We start from the raw sequence: 23,164 nt of genomic DNA on the forward strand, positions 1-23,164 counted from the left end.
TCCATTTCTGCCTGTTTGTGTTTCTTTCAGTCAGCCTGATAATTCAAATAAAACAAAGCTTCATGCACAAACACTCCTCCACGGCTCTATGAACGCTGGCTGTGCATGTTTGTCAGTCTCGCGTGTCTATAGTAACCCGATCGCCGCAGAGGCTCGCCCTCTCATTGGCGCATGTCCCGGGTGGGTGGAGCGTAGCGGGGCGCTTCTGATTTGTCCGCCTCACACAGCCTCACAAAACCACGGCCACGGAGAGCGTTGCGGGTGTAGGAGTGTTCTCCAGGAGTGAGTGAATTAAACGGTGGATGTTATTTTCTTCCGCACAGGTGCGGACCGCGGAGCTGTTTGTGCGCAATTTCCAGAGAGATCGTTGGGCTGTTCGGTGTCATCCTTGTTGTCTCTGGAGTGTTCTTACAGCGCAGCTTTCCTTCGTCGCCAAATGGATGCGAGTGTGTGAGGAGAATACTAATGAACGGAGCTCTGCGTCCTCTGCTGCTGCTGCTGAGGGCCACAGCAGAGCTCATCGGTCATCCACAGCGCACCGGGGCTTCTCCGCTCTCCACTATCCCAACCTAAGGATTTTTTTTACCCGTGAAGTGGAAGGCTCTGAGCTTTAGGACTGTTTTCTTCCCCTTGAATCGGGAGATAAAACCAGCAGCTGCAGAATAAATGCCATAATGGGCAACAGCGTTTCCAGCATCTCTGCCTTCCAGTCTCTTCACATCGTCATGCTGGGTTTGGACTCTGCTGGGAAGACCACGGTTCTTTACAGACTTAAATTTAATGAATTTGTCAACACGGTCCCCACGATCGGCTTCAACACGGAGAAGATCAAGCTGAGCAACTGCACTGCGAAGGGCATCAGTTGTCATTTCTGGGACGTGGGGGGGCAGGAGAAGCTGAGGCCCCTGTGGAAGTCCTACAGCCGCTGCACTGACGGAATCATATACGTCGTGGACTCGGTAGATGTGGACAGGTTGGAGGAGGCCAAGACTGAACTGCACAAAGTCACCAAGTTTGCGGAGAACCAGGGCACGCCGCTGCTGGTCATCGCCAACAAGCAGGACCTGCCCAAATCCCTCCCGGTGGCGGATATCGAGAAGCAGCTGGCCCTGCACGAGCTCACCCCCTCCACCACTTACCACATCCAACCTGCCTGCGCTATAATAGGCGAGGGGCTTCACGAGGGCATGGACAAGCTGTATGAGATGATTCTGAAAAGAAGGAAATCCTTAAAGCAGAAAAAGAAGCGGTAACAGCCGCCGGACATTACTGCAAGGAGTTCGGGTTTTACCAGTATTGCCCTTAACAGTGACTTTTTTTTTTTCATTTTTGGAATAAAGCTGTTCAGCCACTGAAGTCCTGCTCAGATGCTTTTGCGGGCAAGAGTATGTAGGACAGAAAACACACAAGGATAACCAAAATCAAAACAGGAAACTTGACTGGGCTGTTTGGAGCTGCAGCACTGACAGAGAGAGAGAGGAACAGATAAACAGGCTGGCCCATTTATCTGTGGCTTTATCTCAGACTTTGAACACGCTTTAACTGAAGCTTTGGCTCACCCTGGACTCTTTTTTTTATTATTATTATTTCCACCCACAGGACATCTTTGTGGAAACGAGTTTGATTTTGCACGTGGCTCGGGTCACTCGTGCCCCTGCTCTTTCTGTCTTGAACACAGACATCTGTAGGATCAAGGTTTGATCTTGACTGCTTTTGGAGCATTGAAGTAGCCTTTCCTCTGCGTGGTGGACAGAAGACAGAGTCCACTACTTTGCACTTTTCATTTGCTAACAGACAGTAGAGAACTACACTGTATTATTAGAGGAGCAGTTTCAGGTGATTCATGTACTAAGAAGCCAAAATTGAAGTATTTTGTATATTAAAAAGATTTTAAATCAAAGTTTTGGGTCACGTTCTTCATTTACACACTGCTGAGAAGTAGAGGTGATGTGGAGGTTACGGTGGCAGCAGGATGTGTGGTGGGGAGAAAAAAAGGCGGACATGACTGCTGACAGTAAGTCAGAGATAGTGATTTCTTCATCAAGATACAATCACAGGTGGGGGTCAACGATAAGTCCGGGGTCACAGAGTTCAGGCAGAAGCTAATAACAGCCTGACCTCAGATCTTTGTTTTAATCATCTGCACATGAAATAAATGTTTGGAGGAAAGCCGGAGCTCGTTTGTGAAATTTATGGATCTGCATTGCGGTGCTCTGTTTACAGCAGCAAGCGGTGATCAAATTAGGCTAATGTGCCCTAGGACGGTATAGATTTCTGTCCCAAATATTTCACATCACTCTGTAACTAATATGGGCATTTATCTTGTAGTTTATTTAAATATTTCCTCATCATACAAGTCACAAATTGTGGGTGGATGTGAGGTATTTGGGCTAAACTGTTTGAAAGTAACTGTTTATATAACTGATTAATCTGCTCATTATAAAAATACTTTGCTCATAAAATGTCCACCACATTCAAAGAAATATCTTCATATATGTGTAATTCTTCTGGATATATCTAATAGCTGCTGTAGAAAAACTCATGTTTGAACACCTGTGATCGGTAACCGGAAGTACTGAGTGTAAAGAAGAGCAGAGCACACAGGAGAAGAGGTGCTTTTTGCAGAGAAACGTTCTGAAGACCAGGCCACCTTTTTACAGTGCTGTGCACTGTGATGCAAAGAGATGCATAAATCATGTAAACAAACCCTGAGGAAGATATGAGGGGCTTCAGTTTCAAACTGGAAACCATTGAGGTAAACTAGAGAAGTATGTAAGTGAGTGAGTGTACTTGAGTAAAATATCTGAATCCACCGTGAGTCAGTCTTGTGTGTTTAGAGGTTTTCTGTTCGTTTTGTGTGAGTAAATTACTCCAAAGTTAATCACCTTCCATCTCTGCAGAACAAGAACTTCATTACTAAATAAGGCAGAAGCAAACTGAGGACTCTGTGAGAATAATGAGAAAACGTGCGAATATTCTTTGTACCGCGTGCTTTTTCACTTTAAACACAAAACACATGTCTTACCTGAATCTATCCAAGCTGCATGGTAGCTTCTAAATGCATCACACTGTACATTGACTGTGTTCTTGTTATGTTTTAAGCAGCAGCATTTCCAGGACCAAAAACAAGACAGGGAGGGTTCATAAGAGAGCAGAATGTTTGATCAGAAATTCATACAGGGTAGGAAGCTGCTGTCGAAAACACTGGATATCGTTTTAAGACTCATTTGAAGCCCTGTGTTATAACACTGATAGCACTGCATCAAACATGGCGCCGATGAAGAGTTTAAATGCTGTTTTGTACTGACTAACTATTTTACTCTGTGTTAGATGATAAACGTTCTAATCCTAAATCTTTAAATAATTCTGGGTAGCTTTAAGAACAATAATGCATATGCATACTTTATATTTCTTTTTAAGTGCATTAGAGAATATTAATATTTGGAAATCTGCAAAATTTGGAGCAGGAAGGACAATATTTGCTTCCAAAATACTGTGGAGTGCATGCAGAAAATATAACGTTTAATCATTGTTGAAATACCTAAAGTACATTCAAACTGTGTTTTGGAAAGTAGTGTGTGCAGAGGTGTTTGTGTGTGTTAGTTACAGTTACAGTGTGTTACAGTGCAGTCCTGGACCAGAGAAACAATATAGATTTAACAGCAATAATTACAGACATTGTGATTCACTGTGATGGATTCTCTAACACAGGCTGAAATGGAAAACCCTTAAACTACAGGCAGCCTTTGAACAGCCTCAGGGACACAGAGCTTTTAGAGTGAATGAGCCAAAAACATCCCCAAAACACTCGTTGAGCCTAACAGGACATTTTACTGTACAGATTTTTCCAGTTAAAACTGGAGGAACTGAATCTGTGGTTGATGCAGACTTACATCCCTCCTTCGATTGCCTGATAATATGAATCAACACCTAAACGATTTAGTGACTTTTTCTTTTTTGTGTGATATTTCTGCTTTCTTTTAATTCCATTCGAGCCCAAAGAAGCTACCTAGAATGTAATAAGTAGCCACATAAGACTCATAACTACATAGTATTTGTATTGAATATTTATTTGACAAACTGGATAATAGGTGTATTTCCTGACTGCACTGCACTGTCTGCTCTTTTCTTTTTCAAAAACTGAAAATTCATGGCTCAGTAAAATGTTTCTCCATGAATCCAGACACTCATAAAGTGGCAGACAGTAACTATAAAGCGCTATGTAGTAAATAGAGAATAATGACTGTCTGCTGTAAAGATGGGGAGTCTGGTGAAGGTTTAAGAGCAACTACATGTACACTTATGTGGCCTTAAGTCATTGTGTGGGTATCTCTGTTGTAGCTGAGCTAAGTCAAAACTAAGACAAAGTATCTCTTCATAGGCTGAAACAGTCACAAAAACACAAACTTCAAGCACAAAGTTCTTGGCTTGCTGATAACTGACTTTTTCTCTCAGAATTTTGGAAAAGAAAAAAAAAAAGACGTGCCCACTTTTTGTTTTTTTCCAGTGGCCCTAATCCTCTTCCGTAAAATTCACGCAAACAGCTGTCTGTCGATGGAATAGTGTGAGACCAGTGATAGGATGTGATGTGACGCTGCCCATATGCATAAGGTTCCTCGTGCATTTGCATCAAAGCAAACACCATGGACCAGCGTTTGTGAAAACATGGCTCTGCTGTACCACTGCTAGTCAACAAATCCTCCACACATTGCTTTTACACTGATCTGCTTCTGATCTTTTGTGTATGGAGAGTTTTTATTCATTGAATTATTTTTACTAGTTACTGTGTGATTACTTCATTTACAGCCTCGAGGAGGTTACTGTTCTCACGTTTCCTTCTTTTGGCAGTAGCCAATGTGACGTCCTGATCTAAACTCCAAACTGTGGCTTTCCTGAGTTGTTTTGTCCTTTTTCTTCTCTTCCCGGCAAATCTCTGATTGTCTATAAATAGAGAGAGAGAGCAGTACGTAGATGTGCTAAACGTCCTCATTTGCATTAACAGAATGGATCCTGTTTTAAGATGTAGGCTGAAAAGGCCACATAAGTTACTACTGAACTGTGCCTCTCAAAAACAGTAGAGAGACAGTTCAGTGACTCAGATTAGTGAAGAGGAGATCTAGCAGACAGCTAGTGACTATAACGTCCTGTGTTGGTACACCTGTCGCTCATAACAGTGGAGTGGAGTTTAAAAGACCGAATTAAAACAAAGAAGCAACAAAAAGAAATGGAAAAATGTACTGTAGACGCCAAAATCATCCCTTGTAACAGGAGGTAAATATCTTACTGCTATAAAGCTGCATTTTAACTAAAGAATCTCTGAGCACTGACCTGCTTTTTGAGCAACGTCCAAATGAATGTTAGAGGAACTGCAGTTGTTGGTGCTCATTTATTAAGCACAAACATATCAGTATGTTTGTGTTGTGCTTCTGCACATGAATAAAACAAAATTGTGTTCTGTAAAATTGAGCATTTCCTGTATTATTAATTTTTTTTAAAGCTGTGGTTTCCATCTTTTAGCAACACATTGAATTTACAATTAAAGAAATAATACACATCAAACTTTCAAAGCTAAAATTAGATTTTAAAAAGCAAAATTTTAAAATCAGATTTTTAAAGCCACCAGTGTTTATATGGTCCATCCATCCATTCATCCATCCATCCATCCATCCATTCATCCATCCACTGGTTATCCAATTCAAGAGGTGGATGGCCTAGTCTATCCTAGCTAACATAGGACACTAACTGCATGTCTGTGGACTGCAGGACGAAGCCAGAGAGAATCAGCTCACACACAGTGAGAACATAAAAGTCCACAGAAACGGCAGCACATTTTTTTTTAAAGGATTACACAGCACAAACTGAAGTGTAAAATCTTGGTTTTGTGTTGGCTAGCTAACATGATATACTAAGATGCTAAACACAGTGAACACTGCACCCTTCTCATTTTCACCATGTTATCATTATGACTGTGGCACTCAGAGCTGACAATAACTTCAGAACTAAACATGGCTACAGACTTGATTTTATACTGAGGCGGCACTGGCAAAAAATAAATATTTTATTGGCACTATCTATGTCAGGCCTAAAATAAACATCTGTGTTTCTGCCATCAGCAGATGTTGCCTAGTAACAGCTGAAACTAAAAGCTTCCAGCTGTGAGGATTCATGTAAGGAAAGATGATGATACACAAGAACTGCAAGGTTATCTATATATAATGAAGAGCCACCAGCCAATCAGAATGCAGTAGTACCCGTGGCCACTGATATTTTCTAATGAAAGTTTTTTTTCTCTCTTTACATATTTTAGACCAAGGAATCTCACACTAATATATATATAGTTTGAGACAAAATGAAATGTCACAGCAGCAGGAAAATCTCTGTTATTAATATTATAATTGTCAAAAAAAGAATTCATGTGTTCTGCGCTTTCAAATTAAAGTCTTTTCTAAGACTTTTGGGCTTAAAATAGATAAAAACAAAAGCTAGCATGTTAGAGTTTCACGAACATCCTCATTATAAAGTTCACTTTGAGAGAAATGTGTTTGATTCTTTTTTGATGTTCAGGAAAACATCGAGTGGTTTCCCACAAAAAAAGGAAACAGGCAGTCTTGTCATCTCAGGATTACCCTTCACCATAGCAACAGTATACCACAAAGAACCCAGTCCATCTACAGCGATTCACAAACACAACAGATTTCCTGTCTTGTGTTTGGGGTTAACATTTGTTTATCATGACAAAATGGCATAATGCTGTGTTATTCCTTTAATGTGCCCTGAAATTCGTTCAAACCCAGACAAAACCCCCAAAACATTCAGTCCTTTTGATAACATTTTTATATTCTGGATCATCTTGTTGCAGCTCTTCTTTGAAGCTATACAATGTTTACACTGAGTAAAATATTTAAAAGCTGCAGTATTCTACCAAGTACTCTAAATACTTTGAACATAGTTGGGGCCCAAATTTTAATAGCTTGTGCTCAAATAATAATTACAGCTTATTGAGCTGACAGTTGTTCAGACTCTTGACTGCAGTACTTTATACATTAAGAAGCCAACAATAAGAAAGACTTCAAGAAAACCAATCTGAAATTGAAAAGACACGTGGGCAGTTAGTGGGAATAACACTGTGAGGTTCTGTGAGGATTTGTGACATGTGTTTTTTTTTCTTTCATTTCAGTGAGACACATGTCTGGTTGGCTTCCAGGTTTAGTTAATCATTACAGCAGTCTGCATTTACCTACAGTCTCTGTTTGCTCTTTGCCAGCAGGGTTTGGCTCAAGTTCAGCTTTCAGAATGCTGTGGTGTGAAAATCAGTGCGTTACCTCTGATATTATATTCTGAATGACGCTAACAAAGGCTCACACTTTTCTCCACAAATAAACACATAAAATATCTTTATATTTCAGCTGATGTAAATGATTAGTGGTAAGTAATCAGCAGGGAGCCAAGCATTTAAAGCAAAGCCAAAAGTGATGCCAGGAAGCCCAAAAAATGTACTTGTCTCCTTCTACTTGATGTCAGTTCACTGACAGTAGAGCCTCTTTTCATCTGACCCATTTGTCAGATTGAGACATGCTGAAGCTGCAGCTGGAAACATCTCTCAAGGCCACATGTGTACAACACATTTAGCTACACGAGTGGTCTGTAAAACCAGGCTCCTCCAAATAAGCACAACCCCCAGAGGAGGCTGTCTTTGTTTATGTTGAAGGGATGGCTTTATTGTCTACAGAAACCAGACCTTTGGTTAACTGTACACAGTAGTTGGAGAACACAAAGTGTGTCATCTTTTACAGTTTTAGATTGACCAACTAACCAATTGCTGACATGATTTATCAATCTGACTTCTTAGTGCCTCATTGAAGCCCAATACCTCAATCAACCAAAAAAAATGAGTGCTAAAGTTTTGTTTTAGGTATGAAATATATTACTTTTATTGTGTGCCACCATGCTACATCTTATGATATTGTTATACTGGTCATCATTACTTTTGCAGAAACAGTCGTGTGGAAAAACTTTACGCACAAAGGAGGCAGCTGCTTTGCTTGAATATCCACCAACACCATTGTTCCAAAAGCTTGCCCCAATGGACGACATAATTTAATTCATTCTACTTTCTTTTTTAAAACCTGGAACCTCTGATGTAGAATTTCAGCTCTGATGTCCTCCATCATTCATTTTGAGACCTGGGTTTTGCAAGAGTACTTGAATTCCTTTGGTTTCTAATTGTTGTTCTATGCTCCTTCAAACGGTAACATTTCATTTCATTATTCCATCACTGAACAACAGTATATAACTGGAAACAGATTTTCAGTCATTTTTTAATTAAAAGTATAATGTGGCAGAAAAATTCTAAAAATCCAAACTGTCTTTGACCAACTTACCATTATCATCTATATTTTCTATTACAGAAAAACAGAAATTGAGCAAATCTTCACATCTGAGAACTTGGAACCTCCAAATGTTGCCAAATATTTCTCCAGTGATATTCCATTAGTTTTGTCAAATCTGCTTTGGAGTGCTTGTTGGGTGTTGTCTTGTGAAGTGAGACGGCACATGCATGATTGGGATCAACATAGCACATAGAAGTTATACCTTCAGGGCTTTCTGGCCAACCTCTCTCTGTTCTTTAACATCATGCAAAGCTTGTAGCTTTGCATGACCTTAAAAATAGTAAACAAAATTTAAAAAAAGGAAACAAACTTGGTTGGGAAAGATCAGGGCTTGGTATTAAATACAACCTTTCTAGAAGAACATGTTTAGCAAAACGACTTGAAGGGAAACTTCTCCTGTGTGCAGATCAAAAGGGCAAACCAATGTTTATCCAAAGACAGAAGGTTAATCCTACAGTTTCTAAAGCAATTAAAAAACTTATATATCACATGATATAATATCAATATATCTTCTTTAGAGTTGCATTTAAGGAAAGTGCAGTTAGAAGTCAGAATTGCTGTCAGTGGTGAGATCAGATAGTTTCTAAGCAGTCAGATAAACTAACCCCCCCCCGCCGCCGCCCCCCCAAAAAAACAAAATACAAACAAACAAAAACAAAAACAAAACAAAAAAACAAAGCACTAGGCAGTTATATTTTTCACACCTTTCATGTCCGAGCAGCATTTTAGTTGCAGTCTGCATTTTTTCACTCCCCACCACCTCCTTTAATTTCTCTTTCCTCCCTCTTTGGTCTTTGTTGGTGTCTCCCTCAGCTCTCCAATTATGTACTTAAAGCAGGAGCAGAGCTGTCTGCTGGTGCAAAACAAACTGCTGATTACAGAGAATCGTGTCTTTGTGCAGCTTCAGTCGCTACAGAAAATTAAAAGATAATAAGCTGACACTGTATGCTTTCAACAACAGCCTTCTTGACTTGTCTTTGTCTCCTGGCGGCACCATGAATACACACAGTAAACCTAATGTGGGCAATTTAACTAATGTTAAATATGATATAGATAATATTATAATTGTACTGTGATGGGAAAATCTTTTGACACTAAACTAATTTCATATTTCCGAGTCCAGTTTGTAATTAAAGTCAGACTGTGAGGTTAAAAAATGCCCTTTTATCTTTTTGGTCAGACCCCACATCCATCTGAAATGTAAAACCAAAAACCTCTTGAAATGGAAATATTGAAGGAACAAAAGAAAGACCATAAGTGGTCTTGAACTAAGTGTGAGGACTTGGTTAAATCACTGCTCTGGTTTCATGAAACATGTCGAGACTTGGACGGTGTAGGAGGATTCGAACAGAAAGCTTCTGTCTCTGGTGGATCATCTCTTTCTAGCTCCTGCAGCTGTTGTTGTGTGCTCGGGGGACTGATAAGCTGTGCATTGTTCAGATGTCCTGGGCATATATAGGTCATGCTCTTTGTTGTTCTTCCCCCTCCCCATGCTATATGTAAAGCATGTGTGAGTACTGTTTTCACAACAATATACAACACAGAGGGAATGAAGCTGCTGTCACAAGGTACCAACCCCTACAGTCTCCAAACAAGACAAAGTGCACACACACAACCAAAAGAAAATTATTGTACCTAACTTACAGTGTAAGTACCTGAACAAAATGAATCTTAGCATTAATTCAGCCAAGCTCACTGTAATCCTGGCAGATCAGCTTATTACACTCATTGTTATTCTACCTACCGACAATGTGAAACTCACATATCCCTTCTGTCTAACACTAAAGTTTTGAACACTACCATGAACGGCTAGTGTTCAAAAAACTTGCCATTCACGGGCGCTTTGAAATTGGATGATTCAGATTTAGTATCCATTGAAAAAGCTGTCCTTGTATTGTCTGGTTCCAAGAAAAACAAGGAAACAGTCCACAACTAGCTAGCTAATTGGTTAAACAAATTGGTTACTATTGTAATATTGTTGTTTAGGTTTAATCATATTGCATGTATTTCATTCAGACTTGCATCTTCTTGGTTCTCTGATAAATCAGGTATCATCATGAGGAATGTGAGCTGCTTAAAGAATAAGACTGATGAGCTCAGCAAGCTGACAAAGAACCAGAGGGAATAATGTGTGTGTAGTTTGATGCATTTCATGAGCAGTTGCCACACTCACATTTTCCAGAACACAGAGGAACTGTGCCAAGATTTTTTGAGAACAGACAGAGACATTGATCTCAACATCAAAAAGAAATGTGGAAGAATTATGTGGAATAATGTGGAAAAGTGTGGAAGAGGTTTTTTTAGTTACTAGTAGTAACACTACCAAAGTAGTGTGATGCTGAAGGAATTTTTTTCAAGTAATGGTGTTGCTGTTCAAATCCAGTGAATCAATACACTGGTTGGATGTTCCCATTGGTGGAGGCAGAGGTCATCAAATTAATATGGGAAATGTCTGCGTACAGTAAATAGGTGCGGACTCTGGACCACTGGGTTTATTTCAAATTTTCATTTCCTAAACTCACTTTTTCTGTTTCAGTTTCTTCTTCTTCTGTTTTGGTTTAGTTGTTTTTTAATCTTTCCCAGCTATATTTATTTATTATGATGTTGTATTTATTTGGGCTAAATTAAGATATGAATGTATGCAGTAGATGTGTGTTAGGTTGTATTTGATCAATAATGTACCATTGCTGACATGAGAGATTAAAGGCAGTGAGACAATGAGTGAGATATGGGAGGTTTTCCACACATTGCGCTGTGCTGTGTGTTGCTTTTATTCCCTTGTTCCTGTGATGTGTTCAGCAGCAGACTGATGAATGTGTCGTCGTGCTGCTGCAGTTTAGTCTGAGAGCAGAAACATGCCTCTATAAGGAGACGAGGCCTTCAGGGACACAAAAGCTCCTCCAGCCGCTGACGCTACCAGTCCAGACCATTAATCTTGGCACCAAGACTCATCTTCCCCCAGTACCACACACACATACACACAAAGGGAAATGGTAATCTATTCTTTTTGCTTCCTGCCTAGTAAAGTGAAGATAAATTATGCATTTTATCCAATGACAAAAGAGGCCTGTCAGACTTTGCATAATCAAACAGCAGCTCAGTGATGCTGCCAGTAATCTATCACCAGCAAGAAACATCACACATACATTGGTCAAGTTTTCTGATCATGTTGAACTGTATGGATTTGTATGTGCATTTTTATATTTAGACACTTCATTGAAACACTGCTGATGCTAAACGAAAAGAGACTTAAGGTACTCTTGCACACAGGAAAAGAATGCACCAACACCCAGACAACACATGCCACAGGTAACAGTCAGACTACATTTGAAAGGAGGGGTTCAGATATGCTGGGAGGAGCTCTTGATCAAAACAGCAAGACTGGACAATCAGTGGTAAGCAATCGGGTGACCAAATGAATCATTCAGAGTATGCTGTAGAATGATGTAGACTACATTTTCATTTTTACTACATTAGAATAGATTAAAAAGGAATTGGAGATAGAGATTTATAAACTGTTGAGTTTCAAGAGCTACAATTTGAATGAAACCCAGTGTCAGCCTGATTTTTTCCCCTTTATGAGATCTTTAAATTGTGTCCAGTGACAAGTGCATTTGTAACTTTAAAAAAACATAATCTTTTGCAATTTATCAGCTTCACCTGAAAGACAAAAGTCAAATTATTTCTCAAGTTTGGTGGAAAAATGTTCACATAAATTCAATCCACCAAAAAGGTGCAGTAGCTACAAAAGCTAGTGCTGTAGGCTGTGAGCTGTGTCAGCTTACAGTTTGTCAAAAAAAGAGTGCCACTGAATGTGTGTCATGATCAATTCCTTTTTGTTTTATAATGAATCTACTGACATGTCGCTGCATTACTGCGATAGTGCATAAAAACGTACAGATGTGCAGATACTCAGGCAGTTTCTGAGCAGATGTATCGACTAGAGATGGACCGATCCGATATTACGTATCGGTATCGGTCCGATACTGACCTAAATTACTGGATCGGATATCGGAGAAAAATAAAAAATGTAATCCGATCCATTAAATATCACGAAAGCACCTCACAAAACTTGCAACACGCCGTAACTCGCCTCAGAACGTTAGCACGTCGGAGCAGTGTGCATCACGTGATAGAGCGGCTGTGGCATGCGGGACCTGTCGGTGGTCTGGATAGCATTTGGAGCTTTGCTAGCAACCCGGCATTTCATCTCCGACAAAGTTATCCCGAGAGAAGTAAAGCAAGTGTGTAAGTCCATCTCTGAATGTTTGTAAAGCATTCCTGCGTTAAGCTTAACAAGCGACTGCCTCTTCTTGCTGCTACTTCAATCATGAAACTGCTTAATGATCAGCTGATCGGCTTTTCTGTCGCGAGTCCGTCTCTCTGGTTTGTTTTTGGCCCACTTTGCACCAGAAAGAGGAAACCAGCGGCTGAACAACAGAAGCACGTTTAAGCTTGATAAGCTGTTGTTAGAATTTATTTAATATTACTTTCTACTCGAGGATCTTTTTCTACATAGCTGACGCTGGTAACTGTGCAGGGGCGGATCTAGCAAAGTTTAGCCAGGGGGGCCGATAGGGCATGAACAGGGAAAAGGGGGCACAAAGACATACTTTTCTTTCTTATTCTCATTTAAAATGTCTCGCTTTTAATAAATAATTATCTGACACCCAAAGTTTTAATTTGATGCAAAATGAATAGAAGTCCATTACTGTATATAGTAACTATTAAGTCTAATATATATACCCTAGTAAGCTATAGTACTTTTTCCTTTGTGAAGGTACCATCTGTGCAGTCTGCAATTCTGTTGAAGAAAGATGTTGAATCTATTTAATATTTCTTGAAAAATAATTGATTTCTGTGCATTTTTTTCACACTGCATCAAATTAAGGTTGATTACGTCGATTAAGCATCATGAGGTGGAGCGTGAGGGGTGGTTCCCCATTTTTTATTTATTTATTTTTGTTGTTGCTGGGAGTTGGAACCCTATTAGTTAGGTTGCTTAATATTTATGCTAAGTACTCTTTCAAATACCAGAATAGGGAGGATGGTGTAGGTTTAAGTTTATTAGATTGATCAGTATTGCTGAACTATGAAATAATTTTTTTTGCATACAGGTATAACAGAATAGCTTTAGTGTAGTTGTTGTTTTAAACTTGAGTATGAACTTATACAAAATGCGGCAAGATATTTAAAAAACAGTTTTGTTGATTAAAAAACACTATATCGGATTCATATCGGTATCGGCAGATAACCAAATTTATGATATCGGTATCGGTATCGGACATAAAAAAGTGGTATCGTGCCATCTCTAGTATCGACCTTTGTGTTAATTTGCTTTTCATCGTGACAACAGACTGTACATAGAATATACAGCAGCCAGCGTAACATCACCCATTCAATTTCGGACTCATTTTAAAGCCTAAATATTAATTTGTTTGGCTGCTGCCATGTTGGGTTTTTTTTTTTAACCAGAAAAGATCACATCTGGACAAAATGGTCAAATGTTCAATTGTCAGGTAGGGCTAGCAAGCCTTGGTCATGCATCCATAAAGTGTATGGGTGCATTGCAAAGACAGGGAAAGGTGTCAATTGATGTTTGGTAACAGACTATTAAAATGCTATAGTTATTTTGGGAAGGGCTGTACCACACAGCAGGCTGTGCAATTTGTTAGTCATTCTATTAACAGGCACCGAAACCTCAAACACAGTTAACGTGTCTGGTTCTCAAGTGACTCGAGTGAAGGTGAAGCTAGGCAACAATCAGCTACAGCTCCCTGTGGTCACACAAATGGTAAACTATAAGTTATAGGAGGATCCAAAATTATCTGTTAAATATCAATAACTGTAACTGTTTCTTGGGCAGTGGCAATGCTTTTAATGCTTTAAAGACCGGAGTGTGTCCCAGTTTCCCACCACCACCCTCATATTGTTAATTTTCAATGAGGAATTTTTGATCCCAACAATGATCAGTATTTTTCCCAAGCCAGTGAAAAGTTCATCTGTTGACCTGTTGGTGCCCTTTTTTGTGCAGTTCCTTTGAAGTTCTTTTGCTTGTAGAAATTCAGCCTTCCAGTGAAAAAGGTTGTGATATAATTGGCGAGTTGAGTGAAGGAGCCACATTGGGTTGTTGGTTAAAAACCAGCGCTCATGTCTGCTTGTGTAATGATGCTGTTACACACTGTGGTTGGTTTGAATTTGAGTTAAATGTTTTCTATTTTTTTCTGGTGAACAGAATGAGGTCATTCATCATACATAACAGATGCTCGATAATGATCTCAGACTTCTATATAATGTCATCACAATTTTTAACATGCCTACAGGGCCTGAAAAGTGCAAGATGAATGGAAGATTTGTTTTGTGTAGGAATAAGTTTCTTTAGCTTTGAGGTGGTGACTTTGATGTTGGAGTGTGTGGAGGGGTGCTGGGGTTATCTGGAAGTCAGAGTGTGCATATATGGAGGGATCTTCTAGCTTCCCTGCTTAGGCTGCCCTCAGCAGACACCTTGAAAGGACATCCTTCTTCCACGGGAAACGTCTTTCAGATGGAAATGCAGCAGACTTTTTGTTGCCCCCATTTTTATTCACTTTCTGAACCTCCTCCCACGCACCCTCTCTTTTTCTCCTGCTCTCATTTCTGTCATCCTGCTGCTTTCAGAATCAGAATCAGAATCAGAATCAGAATACTTTATTGATCCCTGGGGGAAATTATTTTTTGTTACAGTGCTCCATTTTAAACCAACATTAAGACAAGACAGACAATACGCTAACTAAGAATAGTACAATATATACATATATATACATACATACATACATAAGTCACTTATAAATAAATATTTGGAAAAGAAACATGTGTAGTTGTAGCAGCAAACAGTGTGTTAAGTGGATGCGTTGTACAGGGAGATGGCCACAGGCAGGAATGATTTCCTGTGTCGTTCAGTGGTGCTTTTCGGTAATCTCAGTCTCTCACTGAACGAGCTCCTGTGACTGACCAACATGTCATGGAGTGGGTGGGAGGTGTTATCCAACATTGTCTTTATCTTGGACAGCATCTGCCTCTCCGACACCACCTTGAGGGAGTCCAGCTCCATCCCCATCCATTTCCAGAGACTCTCACATTATCTGTCATTTCTGTTTGTTCAATCTGTTTTTGAATCTGTGGCACTTAGCCAGCCTTGCTCTGAAAGAAAGAACGAAAGAAAGAAAGGCAACTGCTGGTTTCTACATCTTTAGACCCAAACTCATTTATTTATTGAGGAATTGTGAAAACAAATGAAAGAAAACCATAGATCTGACCTGAGGGATCTTACTGGTAGGGCACAACATCTGTTGTGGCAGGGTGTGCCATGATAGATGGTTAAGAGGAGCTTCTCCTTTACTTAATGTCAACTCAACCAACATAATGGCTCTTTGGAAGGATTCTCTTCATGCATGCATTTTCTTCCATCTATTGGGTTATTCTGTAGCAGACAAACAAACAAGATATTCCAGATGGCCATCCACATTTTCAGTTCCTTCTTGAAGATTCTGAGGCATTCCCAAAAAAAATGACATATATATATAAAATCTCTCCAGCACATGCTGGGGTTTGTTTCCCATGGCAGAACCAGAACCTTCTGGTTGTTTCTGATATGAAGAGACAGAAACTCTACTCTGAGCTACTCATCAATGGGCACCCCTGGATCAACATGATGTGTTATCATCCATAAACTGACTTAAATGATCGTTTCCTAACCAAGTAGCTTTATTGCCTTAATCTAACTTTTACAGAGTAAAAGAGGAAGTGAAAAGATTCAAAAATAGTATCTCAAGTTATTGCTAAACCCCCTTTTCACCTTACTTAGGGTTTTGTTGCTACATTAGGGAGAAAACACCCATATTTCTGTTAATCAAGGCTACATGACCACCACAAAATAAGCAAACAATTGTTAAATTAATATCAACAAATAATGGTTAATCAATGGCCTAAGGGAGATAACTGTGACTGCACCGCTTGGCGCCTCTAGCACCAAGAACTTAGGACACAGCACTTCTCTAAATATGCTTTCATACCACCAGAAAGTCTTTAAACTGTATCTAAATCTGTTTTTGTACACTGACTGCTCTGTTTGGATGAAGTCCTGCAGGTTTGGGTGGAGGCTGCCTAATGTGTTTATTGCTTGTTTTTGTGGTACAACTGGCTTTGTGCCCCAGTTATAAAAAAGACCTTTCCAGGTGTCCGCTTTACAACAGGAGGCGTGTCCTACTAATGGCTACCACAAAGCCTGGGAAGGTCTGCTTTTAAAAGCTTCATAAACCCTGAATCTATCCTTTGAACCATTGTGCTGTTTGGCTGTGAGATATGATATTTAAAGTGCTGGTCCTATTGTGATGCTACAAGAGTGCATCTGCCCTTTTTTCACTTGGAAATCTTCTTTCCTTAAATTTTTATTTCTTTATTTACCACAGTGTTTCAAAACTGGATTGCTATTTATATTTTTACATTTCCACTTTACCACTTCATTCTCTGTTGCTTAACAGATGAGATGGCTCCTGTGTAAAGTGGCTTTGACAGCAGTATATGAAATTCTGTTACTGTCTGACATGTGCAAAATCACTTCACAGAGGAATCCTTGTCGCAATCCCACCGCTGCCTCAGCATTCCCATTGCCAAATTAAACACTTGTAAACCTTTGATAATTGGTGAAACCCAACAACCTTCTTTGAAGATCTTTTTCAAGCAGGGAAAAACAACCAAAAGGAAACAAAGTAAACTGACTCACCTTGTGTCAGAATACAGGCTTCATGGTAAAAAGAAAAACTCTATTTACTATTCTGGTGACCCATTAAGGTTCATGTTATCTTGAATCATGAGCCCTCATTCTCACTAGCTACCTATTTAAAGATTTATTCATGCTATTTTGGTAACGTTTTATTTCAAAGACCTGCTGTTTTCCTGGAAATTCTCCATATTTCCTACAGATCAACTGGTATTTAGTATTTGCAACCTATCAGCAAATATTGATGAAACCCTGTTGCAGATTAAAAATTTCAGAAATTATGAAAATTAAGAAAAAAAAAACACCCACGGCAGAAGTTCATTGTGCTACTGAGAGTAGTTCCCAGAAACACTAACGCCTGCTGGCCAAGTGGGGGATGGGTGAGGTCAAATGTCAATGCACACCAGGGCTCAGCCTGGCAGAGTAAACACGAGCTGACTTTTACTGCTAACTCACAGCCACTCGTCTTTCTGTTTGCAGCTCTGGAGAAGCGTTGAACATTAACCGTTAAATGTTTCAGCAGATTGTGAGCTCGCCATCAAGGAGTGAAGAGCAAACAAGCGCAAGGACAAAAACACTTCTGTACTGCTGTGGGCTGTTTGAAAATTAACAACAAACTGTTTGGACTAATTGATGATTCAGGCTAATAAGTTCCAGGACGATTTCCACGTGCCCTTCAAAAAGGTCTGCTCTCTTGTAAAATCCATAAAATGTCAGCAGCTGGTTATTGACTTAATGAAATGCAGCAAGAGGAGCTGGTTCAGTATCGTCTAATCATGACCCTGTCATGTTCTTATGTAACAAGCAGAGCTGGGATCTATTAAAAGCTAAATGAGTGGGGCCGTTTTGAACTTAATTTCATTGACCAACATCAAAGCTAAAAACCAGAAGAAAGTCTTCGCAGCAGAGCAGCAGCTTCTCATCTTGATGATAAAACAAAAGAATTAGAAGATAGATTTGAACATCACATTTTATCCATGATGATGGCACCAAAAGAGTAATCATTTTTCTGAAGTTTTTTTCTGCTCTGAACGGGTTGTTAAAGATGGACTATTATTCTCAAATTGCCTGGTATATAGTTTTAGGACTCTGCTACAGAACCTTTACAAAATTAACTTTATTTACCTCGTATTGGCCTTAGATCAGGCTAAATGCAGTTTTTCTTTTTTGCCTCTGAGAGTCTAGACTGAATTCTATGTGAAGGCTGCTTGATGGATTTTTCATGAAAATTCAAATATTGTTATGTTCATGCCAGTTCCCAAGCACCTTGTCTCAATACCTCTCTCAACAATTGCGAACATTAGCCAAATGGGTACACTAATCACTTAGGTCAACAAGTGACCAGCTCCAAGCACAACACAGACTATAACAGAAACCCCACATAAGGACAAAAACTGATGAGGCTTTAGATAATATTTTCCTACTGGTAACGTCAGTACAACAAGAAATAACAAGCAAGATTAGCAAACTAGCTGCTACCCTGGTAGCAAGTAAGCTAATGCTAATTAACCTTAGCCAGAATAAAGACAATTTTATTGTATTAAGCCCTTCTTGCAAAACATGACTGTGACCGAGGTCAGGGAAAAACTAGGGATAGCATCAGTAGACCTTTACCATATTCTATCTGGCAGCTAGCAGTTCCTTATATCACAGTGGAAACTGACCAGAAAAAAAACAAACAACGTTTTTTACCCTATGATGTTTGTAACCCAAAAGCTGACCTGTGTAAATGCTGTCAGTGCTTTCTTTATCTGTAACCTTTATGTTTCTTCCTTTGAGAAGAATGTCAGAAGTGGAAATGAAAGTAGATGAAAATCCCTCTGCTTTTATAGGCCTACCAGTGTGACAAACTGTGATTTCCTTGATGACCTAATGTACTCACGAGTGGAGGCAAAGCTTTTACAAGAAATGTGTTTATGCTGTCTGAAGACTTGCTGGTCAGCAGCTGACACATGGAAACAACTGAGTCTTTGTTTGGTCTCACACTGACTGAGTTGCTGTGTGTATCTCTGGGTCAGTTTATCTGTGGAGAAACTAAACTCAGCTGCTATCCAAACACAGTGTTGTTATAGCAACAATGACTCTTTCAAAAAAATGACTCTTGTGAGTGTTCCAGTCTCTCACTAGCCCATGGTTAAAGTCTGATTCATTTTAGGAAACTTAAATTACTTAGTTATTGTTAGGTAAAATGCCTTTTTAACAATGATTCATCAAATGTCATCTGCTCACAGTTATTTAACCTCCTCACTCATGCTTCGAGGGCAGTGAAACTAGAACAGTAAAACCACAGACAGACGATCCACATGGATCGGGCAAAGCAAAACTAGCAAAAAACAAACGAACAAGGATTTAATTGTTCCAATTTGGCTTGGACAGAACCTTTATCCAATGCTCTAAATGATTATTTTTCCAAAAATGTGAATTTCAAACGCGCTGATTGGTGAGTCCAGCTTCATATCTTAGTGCACTGTGGACATCTGTAGGGTCTTTTTTAAATGTGCAGTGCTGACTCACAGAGTTTCTTCGGACACTCTTCATTTGTAAAATTGGCATGGAGACATTGTGGTTAAAAGTGCTCTGCTAGTGTTGTTACTGTTGCGCGACACATAACCATGGTAACCAAAGACATATACCCATGGTAACCAAGGAAATGTTGCAGAAGCTGGCTGCAGACGGGAAAACTTTGCATTATTTATATGTTTGTTTTACATATGTTTTACATGTTATGTTTTAAACCACCTCCTCCGAGGTCTAAGTTATCATTGTTGATGAACCCAAGCCTACCTCTGAAGCCTATTGCTAATTCTTGCTTTGGACAAAAAAAATAAATTTTTTGTTGGAAAAAAATGGAGATAATTCAGTTTAAATGATTACTTTGTCCTCCAGTTGCCAAGAATATGGAGAAAAATGAGAAGAAAAATTAAAATTTTATAATCTGATAGCACAGAATATGATTGTGATCATCACAATTTAGAGCTGACCTGATTAACACGATTCACCACCTAAATCTAATCTGGGTAGTTTTAATTGTGTAGTTTAATAAAACTACACAATTTTGCTATGTATGTACATTGACAATATAGGGCTATTCTATTCTATTATTAAAACCTAAACCTAATCAAACTGTGTCTTAGAAAGGTAAAACGAAATTGCAAATATTGCAGTGCATGCAGCATGCAAACCTGGATTCAAACTATTGAATCACACCATGTGATTGTAAAACCTACTACTTCACCTATTTCTGCTCATTGGTTTTGTTTTTCCTTACACTGTTAAATGGACTGGTTCTTATATAATGCTTTTCTACTCTATCTGAGTGCTCAAAGCGCTTTACACTGGAACACAAGGCGTGTAAAAAAAGACAATAAGAGCGTATCTCTAACCTTAACTTTGTGATTTTTATCTGTGAAATGTGCTACATAAATAAATTTTACTTACTTACTTACTTACTTACTTAAATGTAAGAGAGGAGGATTTGATGACATCAGGCAATTTGGGCACATGAGATAACACATAAAATTTTAATTGACCATTATCCCAATGGTTACAGAGCTGGAGAAAGAATATGAACTGCATTAAGGATAACATTAAAAAAAACAACAATCCTGATTAGGCCTGTCCACACTCTGGGTACAAAATCTGGGCTTTGTAATTTGGAGGCAAAGAAAACACACTGCAGTACTTTACTGGAACATTGACATAACTATAGTCAACATGAGCACTAGATTTTTTCCATATGAGTAGGTTAGAGCTTCTCAGACATGGCAAACCTTGCGTGTTGTGTCTGCAAACCATGACTCTTTGTTTTTTATAGCAAAAAAAAAGTTTGACAAAACGAGTACCCTCTGGTTTAGAATCTGTCTTTGCTAGTGGTCGACAATTGATAAATCAAACAATAAATCCAAAAAACTATTTACCTGTATTTGTCCTGCTAGCTCCAAACAAATCCACTGATCACTGTGATTCTGCTGAAGTTGTTCCAGTGCTAAATGCTAATGAATTAAAAACTTATTTGAACAAAGCTTTATGGAAAAACAAGCAGTTTATGGGAGGAAGAGATTTGTGGTTATGAAAAAGTGCCATGCTGTGAGCAGCTGATGCTCACTGTAGATAGAAATTTCCACTCTTGCCCATCCCGCTGAGGTGAAAATGGGAGCAAAGATGCTCATCAGAAGTGTTTACACACATCTTTACTGAGATGGGAATGGTGAGTGCGTACTCATTCAAGCAGCACACTGGCTTGCAGTTTACACTTGGAATGCTAAATACCCACATTTCATCCCCAAGTCTTTTCTCTGGATCTGCACATCCCTAATCTCATTTAAGTCTTTGTCTGTATGCTGACAGTTTAGGCCATTACCATGGTAACGTTCTGCATGTAGAAGAAGAAACTGGCATGTGAAGGAGGAAAAGCACATTAAACCATTCAGACATGTGACTCCAAGCTTCACACCTCACCGATGATATCAAGTAGTCATTATCACCTCTCAGTAGGAAGGAGGAGAGTCCGTGGAGAGAAAGAGATTATTTCCTTCTGCATGATCATAGAGGATTTCTGCTTCAAATATGTATACAGTGATAATCATACGCAGACTGTTAGCTGGATAAAAGGGTAAAGTCCAATGAATGGTCTCTTTTTTTTTTTTTTTTGCTTTTTACATTTGTGTCACTGTAGGATGAATTGCCTACAATGTCCACTATTTCCTGGTCTCTGCACACCTTTTATGGCATCTTTGCATATTGAACAAAGCTGCTGTTTATTTCACCAAAACTGAAAACAGATATTAATCATGGCACAACATGTACACATTCAAGATAATATATAAGAGCTTGTAGTGTTGTGCTAATTGAGTTGGTTTTGTACCAGACTGTTGGATTGTATGGCAAAAATCCAGTATGCACAGAAAGTTCTTTGTGAAATCAACAGGATTAACAGATCAAATGGTACCGTGAGGTGGACTGATCTCAACTTTGAGGTAACTCTGTTAAAAGTGACCACAGATACTGCATACTGGCAGTGTGGAAATCACATTAGTGGGTTATGCAACCAGAACAATGTTTTCTAGCTAACAGCTCTCAACTATAAATTGATGCAGACAGGGCCACAGTGTTTATGCCTTCAGAAATGATTTGTCTTAAGACATCTCACCTACAGCCATGGGCTGTTGGTAGTACTTGAAAGAATAAGATTGTGACTGTTAGCCCTCCACATTGAAAAGAAGTGTAACAAGCCTTTCCAACTGCGAGGAGACCCACAGGGCAGACCCAGGATTGGACTGGACCTTAATATAATATAGAAAATTAATGGTTGGATGGATCATTTTATGTTAATATTCTCAAGTTTCTATTCAACTCTAAATTAACGTTTATCACCACAGTAACCACCAGTTTCTGTTATATTAAAGCTGTAGTGAAAAGAAATGACTAGTTAATGAAAAATTCAGAAAGCCACTTCTTAAGGTAAGAAGTTCTCTCCAATGGCAGCAAAGAGTAGCTGACAGGAACTGTAGTGAAGTTTAGCAGACACCTTCAGCTCAAACAAGAACACAGACCTGAAGTCAGATTGCGACTTTGCTGATCAGCCAGAGCAGATGTGGATTGGCTACTGACTTGGTCACTATCAATTGTTTTAGGATGAAAGCAAAGAAAGGCGTTCACATAGCAACCGGTCAGGTGGTTCCTGTCCAGCTGTCTTTGGCTTTTCGTTGGATTGCTTCAGAAATACAGGAATGTCAACCCCCCTTCAAAACATCATAGGGACTGCACTTGTTTGGCAGGCGGCCATCCCCCCAATGCATTCACACACAAAGATGGACTGCAAGAGGAGCAACTGAGGGCAAACTGTTTAGAGACTATTTGTTCATTTGTGTCAGGAGAGGCTTGCTTTCCCTGCTCGTCTGGGTTCTGTCAAAATAATGTTAAATCATATCTAATGAAAGCATAAACTGTGTTTGCACCCCATCATTTTAACAAATTATTCATTAGTGCGGAAGTAATTTTTTGCTATAAGCTTTGA

The 23,164-nt window shown here is 39.2% G+C and overlaps 1 protein-coding gene across 1 annotated transcript; it reads left to right on the plus strand.

Moving 5' to 3' along the window:
- Nucleotides 1-227: 227 nt before the first annotated feature.
- On the plus strand, nucleotides 228-1,900 carry LOC308410415 (ADP-ribosylation factor-like protein 4C). The gene has a single exon (XM_080903736.1). The coding sequence runs from the start codon at nucleotides 675-677 to the stop codon at nucleotides 1,251-1,253; it is 579 nt and encodes a 192-aa protein (XP_080759862.1). The 5' UTR covers nucleotides 228-674; the 3' UTR covers nucleotides 1,254-1,900.
- The last annotated feature ends 21,264 nt before the right edge of the window (nucleotides 1,901-23,164 follow it).

The sequence above is a fragment of the Rhamphochromis sp. 'chilingali' genome (genome assembly GCF_963969265.1).
Source record: "Rhamphochromis sp. 'chilingali' genome assembly, chromosome: 14".
Classification (NCBI taxonomy): Eukaryota; Metazoa; Chordata; class Actinopteri; order Cichliformes; family Cichlidae; genus Rhamphochromis; species Rhamphochromis sp. 'chilingali'.

Excerpts from the sequence above, each read along its gene's own strand:
- LOC308410415 (XM_080903736.1), top strand. The coding sequence starts at position 675 with ATGGGCAACAGCGTTTCCAGCATCTCTGCCTTCCAGTCTCTTCACATC.